We start from the raw sequence: 9,675 nt of genomic DNA on the forward strand, positions 1-9,675 counted from the left end.
CTTCTTGAAGCATGTTTGATCACCCTGTATGTCTCATGGGAGCTGCTACCTGAGTTATGAAGAGGAAAGAGGTGCCATTATAGAGTTGTCAAAACAAATCTGTGTGCTTCCACACAAATGGAAATATCTAAGGAGCAAAGCAGAGGTGGTTGGAAGGCTTGGCCAACAACAAGTTGTTGACCGCGAAGCAGTAGTTTTTGGCAAGAACAGCAGGACCAAAACAACTCCTGATGGTGCTGAGCTGCAACAGCAGGAGTAAGGATAAAGGGAAGCTCCTGGAGCGAGATACTATGATGTTGAGGGGCTGAGAGATAAACCAGCAGAGGAAATCCTGTGCCTGAATACACTAAGATGCCTTCAGCCTAAAAACCCCCAGCTAGGGGAGGCTGTGTTATGAGGAAATCCTACAGAGTCCCAGGGTTAGGGCTAAGGTGGGTGCTGGGGCCTGTTTGAGCCTTGGCCATGATAGAGGTATGCATGTGGAAGCTGCTAATCACTTCTATTCATCACATGCTGAAATGCCCCTATGCTGCATACCGGCTTTTATATTCCTCCGAAAAAGGCCACACAGGTGTGACCTACACATGTCCTGGTTGGGCAACGCGAGGCTGGGGCAATGCGAGGTGGGATATGGCTCCGCAGCACTTCGTAGCAGCACAGCAGCTTTCACATGAGTGCACGTTTGGAAGGAAAATGCAGAAATGAAACTCTTTATTTTTGCAGAAGTCCCTGTGGTGTGGGGAGACCAGTGAGAAATGGGCAGGCGCCAGTGCTGGAGCTGTCACCAGGGAGTGAGACTGGTGGGGGTGGGTTGGTTTTGGGGGGCACTTGATGGCACCATCTCAAATCTGGGTGCGGAAGCGCAGGTCGGTGCCCGACATCTTCTGTGCGTAGTCCTGGTCAAAGCGCTCGCTCTGGGCCACAGTGAAGTGGTTCTTCCAGTCTCCAGTGGTGCCTGGGGCCAAGCGAGATGGGGCTCAGAGGGGTCTAGGGGGGACACAATGTGCCAGGAGCCCCCTGGGGCCGCTCACCTTTGCGCATGAAGGGAGAGATGCCATGGTCCATGAGGTGGGAGGGTACCATGGTGTAGTTAGTGGTGGGGTTGTCCCGCATGGCCTCAAAGGAGGTGTGTCGGGCGATAGCATCCAGGGCTGCCTCCGGCAGCTCCCTCCCCAGGAACTGGGCCACCTTGGCAATCTCCCGGTGGAGGTCCTGTGGGACACAGGCCCATGCTCACCCCTCTTGCCATCCCCCCCAGACCCCAGATCACCATCTATCCCTGCCCTTCACCTCCTTCAAGTCCTCATAGAAGAGGTAGAGGATGGGGTGATCCTTCCTCCGCTCCCAGTAGTCCTTGACATGGTCATACCAGGAGCCATATGCCACTGCATGGGGAGAGCAGCCAGCTGGGTGTCAGTGCAGGACTGGAGGAGGGATATAGGGTTACCTGTCCCTTGTCTATCTTGTCCCACCTCTGCCAGCCATGAACTCCTCCAGGTACTGGGACCAAGTCCCAGGGTGTGGCTGGAACTTGTTCATCAGGTCAAAATGGTAGTAGGAGACAGCCACATCCTTGGCATTGCGCCCCACGTAGATCATCTGCAGAGGGGCCATGGGATGCAAGGGGCAGGACTCCCAACAGGTGGGATGTTCCAGCCCCTAGTGCTCCCAACTCTGTTTAGGATGCTGGAAGGAACAGTGGGAATCCTGCCCCAGGGGAGCAGAGGGACTGTAATGCTCCCCAGAGCACAGAGCAGGGTTGGGAATTACCTTGCAGTGTTTTTTCCAGAAGGATTTGGGCAGGACATGTGTGGGCAGGTGGGTCTTCACCACACGGGGCGAGGGCATGGTGGCCAGCAGGTCTGTCCCTGGGAGACCCTAAAGCATGTCTCCAGCGGTCTCTTGGCAGAGTCCCCCTGGGCTCAGCCCCTGATGGGGTGCCCACGGCCAATCCCCCATGCCCTGCTACCTGCTGGCATTTCCCCAAGTGCAGAGAACTCCAGCATGGGCACCCTCCTGCTAATAATGTCCCGTCTGCACTTCTCAGGGTCGCCGCCTTGCAGGATCATGTCCACAATCTCCGTGACCCAGGTGGTGCCTGGGGAAAGCAGCCCACCAGGGGGCTAGTCAGGGCAGTGTTGGAGGGCTCAGCACCAACAACCCCCCAGACCTTGAACAGGCACCAAGGGGGCAAAGGGAAATGCTGCAGAACTCTGTCCTGAGACCCCTGAATGTGCTGTGTCTCCCCAGGCAGTGGGTCCCAGCTGTGCAACACCACCACCCACCTGGCGTCACCATGGCTGGTGGGCTTGGGAACACTCACCAGATTTGGGGAAGGTGACCACAACAATGTCCTCCGGGCGGCTCTGGAACGTGTCGATGCGCTCCCAGTTGTGGGCAAAGGCATTGACCATTGGGATGCCGTGCACTGTGAGCCAGGGCTGACGCAGGTAGGTGTCTGGATTGGCCATCCTGACAGGGACAGGGACAGATCTGGGACTGGCTGGTGCAGAGGGGCCCTCACCCTCCCATGGCAGGCACCAGCCAGGGCAAGGCAGGCACCTGTCACCATGCCTGCCTGGGGAGCAGCAGCAACTCCACCGATGCCAGGACTGGAGGTCACCACAGCCCTACTGCTGCAGCCAGCTGGGGACAGGAGTCCCGTCTGCAGGAGCAGGAGCCCCCCTGTGCCCCAGCAAGGGCTGAAAGTGCCCGTGAGGTGCCCGTGTCACCCAGACCAGGCACCTCCCCCTGCCCCAGCACCCCAGAGGAGCAGGGATCTGGGTCTCTGGGGTTACCGTAGCAGCCCCCAACCCAGGAGTTGGTTTAGGGGTGCTGGTTGCAGCCCAAAGTACTCCAAACCCACCACCCCAAGTCCCACAGCAGGCAGCCCCGAGCAGCCAAGTGTGGGCAGAGCACCCACAGCGCGCCGGGGCATCTGGCTCACCTGGCACGGAGCTGCTCTGCGCCGGGAAAGTGAAGCCAGGAGGGTGACAGCAGAGAACAGGGAGCTGTGGGGCCCCGCGGCAGTTTTTAGGGGAGGAGAAGGAAAAAGGCAGGGCAGGCGAGGGCAGCGATGTTTGCAAACGCTGCGGCTGCCGAGAGGGAGGAGCCAGTGAGGAGGGAAGTCAGTGGCCACTGACCTCCTGGCAGGACACCTCCGGCCCCATTAGTCCTGCTCCCGTCCCACAGGTCCCAGGCCATATCGCCCCACGTGGAGCAGGGTGGCCCCCTCTTGCAGCCAAGCTGGCACATCCAGCCAGCCCCTTCCCTGCACGCTTGTTTTGCTGATTCTGCGAGCCCCAGCAGCAATCCTCCCGCCACAGGGGCTGAGGGGATGGGGGGTGGCACCAGCTTTTCCTCAACCTGAGGAGAGCCAGGGGCACAGGGGGATGGTTGGGTTGGGGTCAGCACAGGTGCAGGGGAGTGAGCATCCCATGAGGAGTCAGGGAGGATATTTTATTTCTCTCCAGCAGTCCCAGGAGAGGGGAAGAAGCCCCTGGCACAGTGATGGTGCCAACAGCACAGGTCAGTTTTGGGGGGCATCTGGCAGTGCCTCCTCAAATCTGGGTGCGGAAGCGCAGGTCGGTGCCCGACATCTTCTGTGCGTAGTCCTGGTCAAAGCGCTCGCTCTGGGCCACAGTGAAGTGGTTCTTCCAGTCTCCAGTGGTGCCTGGGGCCAAGCAAGATGGGGCTCAGAGGGGTCTCTAGGGGGGACACAATGTGCCAGGAGCCCCCTGGGGCCGCTCACCTTTGCGCATGAAGGGAGAGATGCCATGGTCCATGAGGTGGGAGGGTACCATGGTGTAGTTAGTGGTGGGGTTGTCCCGCATGGCCTCAAAGGAGGTGTGTCGGGCGATAGCATCCAGGGCTGCCTCCGGCAGCTCCCTCCCCAGGAACTGGGCCACCTTGGCAATCTCCCGGTGGAGGTCCTGTGGGACACAGGCCCATGCTCACCCCTCTTGCCATCCCCCCCAGACCCCAGATCACCATCTATCCCTGCCCTTCACCTCCTTCAAGTCCTCATAGAAGAGGTAGAGGATGGGGTGATCCTTCCTCCGCTCCCAGTAGTCCTTGACATGGTCGTACCAGGAGCCATATGCCACTGCATGGGGAGAGCAGCCAGTGAGGTGTCAGTGGCTGCTGGCACCCCACAAGGTCCCCTTGTGCACCCACACATGCCCTGTCCCACCTCTGCCAGCCATGAACTCCTCCAGGTACTGGGACCATGTCCCAGGGTGTGGGTGCAGCTTGTTCATCAGGTCAAAGTGGTAGTAGGAGACAGCCACATCCTTGGCATTGCGCCCCACATAGATCATCTGCAGAGAACTTGGTGACACATGGGGACTTGAAAGGTCCCAGTAGGGCAAGTCTCCCCCTTATCTCTCATAGGTCCTTCCAGGTGTGTCCCCTCTGGTCTGTTACCTTGCAGCCGTTTTCCCAGAAGGATTTTGGCAAGATGTGAGCTGGGATGTGGGTCTTGATGATGCGAGGGGATGCCATGGCCTTCAGCTGCTCTGTGCCTGCAAAAGATTTCCCCCAGGAGCACTCCCACAGCTGGTGGAGTGTCCAAGCCCCAAAACCAACCCTGCCTTCATTCAGCCCCAGCTGCCCCTGCCACCCTGATACCTGCTGGCATCTTCCCGGGGGCAGCAAACTCCAGCATGGGCACCCGATTGACGATGATATCCTGCTTGCATTTTTCTTCATCGGCACCTTTCAGGATCATGTCCACAATCTCGCTGACCCAGGTGGTGCCTGGTCAGAAGAGGTCAGACATCTAGCTCGTGCCATTCCCACCGGAGCCCCATTTTGGGCATCAGTGGGGCACCATCTGCTGGTGTTGCCATTTGGCATCCCCAGGTCCCAGCCCAGGAGGCTGCAGGCTGGTGCCTCCTTTCCAAAAGCACACCTCTCCTCAGTCCCTGGGAATGCTCACCAGATTTGGGGAAGGTGACCACCACAATGTCCTCAGGACGGCTCTGGAAGGTATCAATGCGCTCCCAGTTGTGGGCGAAGGCATCAACCATGGGAATGCCATGCACCATGTGCCAGGGCTGACGCAGGTAGGTGTCTGGATTGGCCATCCTGACACGGACAGGGACCTGGGAGGGTTGGGGGGGTGGCAGGGAGCATCAGGTGGTCACCTCATTCCCTGGGGTGCCCTAAATCCTTGCTGAGCCCAGCTATCCTGGCCATAGGAAGGAAACTGTCCTCTGCTTGATTTTGGGCATCAGCTGGCAGTGCAGGGAGCGTGGAGGGGCACAGATGGCCCTGGGGGGCTCAGGTCAGTGCCTGTACCAAGCTGGCAGTGCTATTCCTGGGGTGCAAAAGCTTGCAGGGGCTTTGCTGGCTACTTCCTGCCTCTCCCCCTCCCCCCCCCCAGCTGTTTTTCCCCCGAACGTCTGTAGCATGGGAAGTCTGGAGGGGCTACGTGAGGGCTTGAAGGGGACGGGAAGTGGGGGCAGGACTCGCTGGCCTCTCCCCAGGAAATCCTTCCACCTGCCGGCCGGGACGGAAACGCTGGAGGTGCCACTGCGAAACCTCCATGCTGGGATTTTTGGGGAGTAGCTTTGTGGCTCGCCTCCTCTTCTCAGGGGCCTGGGGGACACCGAGTCCCTCCGAGAGCCCCCCAAGGCCCTCTGGACCCCAGGGCACCCCGAAACCGCGCCAAGCCCCCGGAGCGCGGGGATGTCGCCCCGTTACCTGTGTCCTGGTCAGGTGCTCCGGCAGGGAGGAGGCAAAGGGCTGCCCGCAACTTGGGGTGAGGAGGAGGGGAGGGCGAGAGGCGGGATTTGTTATTTTCCTTTTCCGCGTGGAAAATGGAGGCGCGGGGAAGAGGCTGGAGCGGGAGGGTTGGGGGGCAGGAGGCGGGGGGACATACTTGGGGAAGGGACCCCGGGCCACCTGCTCCCAGCGCTGGGAGGGGGGAGCGGGGGACGGGAGCGCAGCCCTTCTGGGGACTGTCCCGAGACGCCTGTGATGAGCTGTGCCGTGCTCAGCACCTCGGTAAACACACTGATGGCGGGAAGGGGGGAGGGGAGGAGGAAATCACAGCTTCCTTCTCCGCCCGCTGAGGCAAAGGGAGGAAATCGCAACCCACGTCCCGGGGGGTTCGAACATCACCCTGTCCCGATCCGGGGGTCAACCCCATGGGTGTCGCCAGCTCCTGGCACTGGTGCAGGGCTCGCTAGCAGGATGTGGGGTCAGGCACTCCAGTATCTCCACCCTCCCCCAACGGCACTCCAATACAGGTCCAAAGTTTGCAGAGTTATGAAGTACGGGTGCAGCCGATATCGTGGTTCTGGGATAAGGGTTTAATGACGGCGGTGCTGGTGAAATGCTTCCCGCAGGCAGACGCGGGCCAGGAGGGAGCAGGGGCAGGGGTGCGGGCAGGAGAGATGGCAACCGTGCAGGAGGAGCAGCTTCCTTGGGAAAAAAAAACCCAGAAAAAGTCCCTGATTTGTGCCCAGAGCTGAGTTCCCGGTGAGGCCGTGTCAGGCGTTCGGGTGTTTTGCTAACAGGGACATGCCCTCCCTGCCTGTCCCTCTGTCCTTGTGCCAGCAATGTTGGCTGCCTGCGCAAACCCTCAACCAGCAGTGTTGGCTGCCTGTGCAAACCCTCCAGTGCAGCCCAGAGGGGGAGAAGCGCAGACATCTCCATTGGCATTTAACTAAATGCATGGAAAGGATTTACTCATGAGGGAGAACTCCTCTCACAGCACCACTGCTCTTTAGGAGTCAGGTCCAGATTGCATTGCTCTAGGGACAAAATAACCACAGGAGACTACTTTGCCAAAACTTGGAAACTCAAGAATGGTCTGGGAATGGTCCATCACTGGGGAACTTGGAGATCCAAAGCAAACTCCAACCGTCTCTCAGCAAGGGCTCAGTGCAACCCGGTCAGAGGTTGCAGGGTGGGTTCACCACCCTGATAGGACTGCAACAAGTATCAGCAGGAAGGTGTTTCACTTCACCTTTGCTCGGAAACCACAGGCTGACAGACTTGGGATGGGCCAGGGAGCCTGGAGCGAGACATGCCACAACCCCTTTCTGAAGATGCTTGCCACAGCCTGGAGGCATGAAAGCTCCTGTGCTAGTGAGAGCCGTGGTGCTAGGGGGTTCAGTGGTGCTTTGGGGTTTTTCCACTCTTTGCTGATCTTTGCTCCCTCCAGATGCCTTGGTAGAATGGGGCTGGAGCGGCCCAAGGTGTCGGGACCAGCGGTTGCTTTTCAGAGGATGCCCACCCAGCACCAGCTAAACAGCCACCATGCATTCACACTCACTCTCCCACTGCTGAGCATTGAGGTGCCCCCAGCTGCTTCCCTGGGATTTGGGGGGGTTTAGCTTCCCCACCTTTCTCTGCAGACAACAGGTCACCCTCCAGTTATCCCAGTTTATTGCAGGGGAAAAAGCTAACTGTCGTGAAGGTGCTTCTTCTGGACCCACCCTCTGTGCCAGGGGAGCAACGAGAAGCAGAGATTCCCCAGGAAGGGGTTGAGCCCCTCACAGCTCCATCTGGAAGTGGAGGTCAGAGCCTGCCATCTGCTTCTGGTAGTGCTGGTCGAAGCGCTCGTTCTGGGCCACAGTGAAGTGGTTCTTCCAGTCCCCAGCAATCCCTGGGGATGAGAAAATGAGTGGGGAAAATCCTGACACCCCCAAAATATTTGCAACAACAGATGGGGTCTGCAATACAGCCCAGGGACCCTCTCCAACAGCCGCCACTTCTGGGCAATACCCACCTTTCCGGATGAATGGGGAGAGGCTGTGGTCCATCAGGGCGGTGGGCATAGTCTCATAGTTGGCAGCAGGGTTCTTCTTCATCTCTTGGAAGGAGGTGTGGTGGAGGATCCTTGCCACTGTCTCCTCTGCCACCTCCTTGCCCAGGAACTGCAGAATCTTCTGCACCTCCCGCCGTGGGTCCTGTGGGGCAGCCAACATGAGGAGGCTGCTGAAAAGGCTGGAGAGGGAATGGGGAATCGGGGGGCCTCTCCCCTCCATCCCACCCTCACCTTCTTCATGTCCTCATAGAAGAGGTAGAGGAGCTGCTTCTCCTGCTTCTTCTCCCACCAGCCTTGCACATGCTCATACCAGGACCCATAGGCCACTGTTGGATGCGGTCAAAGGGTTAGCCAAAGAGTGGAGTGGTGGGCCATGCCCTTCCCACTGACAATTCAAGGGTGGGCACCCTGGAGCTCACCCCCCACCTTTGCCAGCCATGAAATTTTCCAGGAATGTGGCCAGTGTGCCAGGGTCAGGGTGCATCTTGGCCATCTGGTAGAAGTAGTAGTAGGAGATGACAACATCCTTGGGGTTGCGGGCCATGTAGATGACCTGGCAATAGCCAAGGATATGGTTGAGGGATGCAGAATGGTGCCCCCTTCCTAGCACCCAGAGGGGAAGAGAGCTGGGGGACACCTGTGGCGTTACCTTGCAGCCCTTGTCCTGGAAGGACTTTGGGAGGAGGTGGACTGGGAGATGGGTCTTCACCAGCCGTGGGGATGGGGTTTTCTCCAGTTGCTCGATGCCTGTGGGACAGAAGGCTTAGCAGTGTGAACCCCTGAACCCTCACCCCCATCCTGGCTCAGCCCTTTCCCTATCCAACCCAGGGGGGCAGCTGGGCTTGGGAGCTCACCACTTGGTACCATGGGGGCCTTCATTTCCAGGAAGGGGACCCGGTTGAAGATTGCATCCCGTCGGCACTTCTCCACATTGCCGTCCTGGTAGATCATGTCCAGGATCTCGCTTAGCCATGTCGTGCCTGCAGCACAGGGACAGCATTATAAGGAATGGTATTACCCCATACCCCAGCTCCCTAACCTAGGGCCACTTACCTGATTTGGGGTAGGTGGCGATCAGCAAGTCATCTGGCCGGGCTTGGAAAGCCTCCACTTGTGGCCAGCCCTCGATGAAGCATTTGTAGAGGGGCATGCCGTGGAGGCTGCCCAGCTCCTCCCTGACCACGTCTTCTGTCCCCATGGCTGGTGGTGAGTCTCTGCGGTGCTGGCTGCTTTCCCTGCTGGCAGCTGGATCCTGTGGTGGGACTGTGCCCAGAGCAGCGTCTGTCAGGTGAAGTCCACCCCGGATCACGTGTGCTGGAGGTGTTGCAGGTGACGGCAGGGCGATGCCCTGTTCCCTGACAGGACACAGGCATGAAACATTGGGTGCTGGCTGTGTGTCAAGCCCAAACCATGAGGTGCGGGGAACAGAGCCCAACCTCACCTCTCCTCCTGCCTGGCCACACTTCTTTCCCTGCTTCAGCCCCCTTCATGGGTGCCATGGGGTTTTGGAGCCTCAGGGACAGCTCTGCCACTCGGGCCCCCCCTCCCCATCCCGGTTGCTGGCAGTACCTGCTGGGTGTTGGTCGGTGTTGCTGCTGGCTCCAAAAGCCTCTGCACCTTTGCCCTCCTGCCCCTCCCCAAGCAGGAACGGTTCACAAAAGGCGGCTTGGCCAAGAGGCACGGAGGGTGGGAAGCAGGTCTGCAGCGCCAACAGCTGAGGTGTGGGGTGGTTTTGGGGCGGGCATCCCCCGGGCAGGCACTGGGGGAGCGTCCCAGCCCACCTCCGGCAAGGGGCCGGCAGATGGAGCCTTATTACACCAGGCAGACGGGCAAGCAGCCCGGCAGGGAGCGCGGTGTCGCTGCGGTGTCGCTGCGGTGTCGCTGCGGTGTCGCTG

At 59.4% G+C, this 9,675-nt stretch overlaps 3 protein-coding genes across 4 annotated transcripts; all 3 read right to left on the minus strand.

Annotated features, from left to right (window-relative positions):
• Positions 1–681: 681 nt before the first annotated feature.
• On the minus strand, positions 682–3,095 carry LOC127384963 (sulfotransferase 1B1-like). Its single transcript, XM_051620086.1, has 8 exons — positions 2,948–3,095; positions 2,324–2,472; positions 1,970–2,098; positions 1,771–1,868; positions 1,473–1,599; positions 1,291–1,385; positions 1,032–1,212; positions 682–955 (listed from the first exon to the last, which is right to left on the minus strand). Exons 2-8 carry the CDS (start codon positions 2,469–2,471, stop codon positions 843–845), a joined length of 891 nt encoding a protein of 296 aa, XP_051476046.1. The 5' UTR covers position 2,472; positions 2,948–3,095; the 3' UTR covers positions 682–842.
• A 349-nt stretch (positions 3,096–3,444) lies between these two features.
• LOC127384964 (sulfotransferase 1B1-like) lies at positions 3,445–5,968 on the minus strand. The gene is made up of 8 exons (XM_051620087.1): positions 5,707–5,968; positions 4,940–5,105; positions 4,630–4,758; positions 4,426–4,523; positions 4,193–4,319; positions 4,011–4,105; positions 3,752–3,932; positions 3,445–3,673 (listed from the first exon to the last, which is right to left on the minus strand). Exons 2-8 carry the CDS (start codon positions 5,085–5,087, stop codon positions 3,561–3,563), a joined length of 891 nt encoding a protein of 296 aa, XP_051476047.1. The 5' UTR covers positions 5,088–5,105; positions 5,707–5,968; the 3' UTR covers positions 3,445–3,560.
• A 1,413-nt stretch (positions 5,969–7,381) lies between these two features.
• LOC127384965 (sulfotransferase 1 family member D1-like) lies at positions 7,382–9,529 on the minus strand. Of its 2 annotated transcripts, none has more exons than XM_051620090.1 (8): positions 9,350–9,529; positions 8,834–9,128; positions 8,635–8,760; positions 8,430–8,527; positions 8,207–8,333; positions 8,012–8,106; positions 7,742–7,922; positions 7,382–7,618 (listed from the first exon to the last, which is right to left on the minus strand). In XM_051620090.1, exons 2-8 carry the CDS (start codon positions 8,976–8,978, stop codon positions 7,506–7,508), a joined length of 885 nt encoding a protein of 294 aa, XP_051476050.1. In that variant the 5' UTR covers positions 8,979–9,128; positions 9,350–9,529; the 3' UTR covers positions 7,382–7,505. The 2 variants fall into 2 exon arrangements, with proteins under 2 accessions (XP_051476050.1, XP_051476048.1); XM_051620088.1 differs by having other exon boundaries at positions 8,834–9,135; positions 9,350–9,405.
• Between the last annotated feature and the right edge of the window lie 146 nt (positions 9,530–9,675).

Source organism: Apus apus, chromosome 4 (assembly GCF_020740795.1).
Source record: "Apus apus isolate bApuApu2 chromosome 4, bApuApu2.pri.cur, whole genome shotgun sequence".
NCBI classification, from domain to species: domain Eukaryota; kingdom Metazoa; phylum Chordata; class Aves; order Apodiformes; family Apodidae; genus Apus; species Apus apus.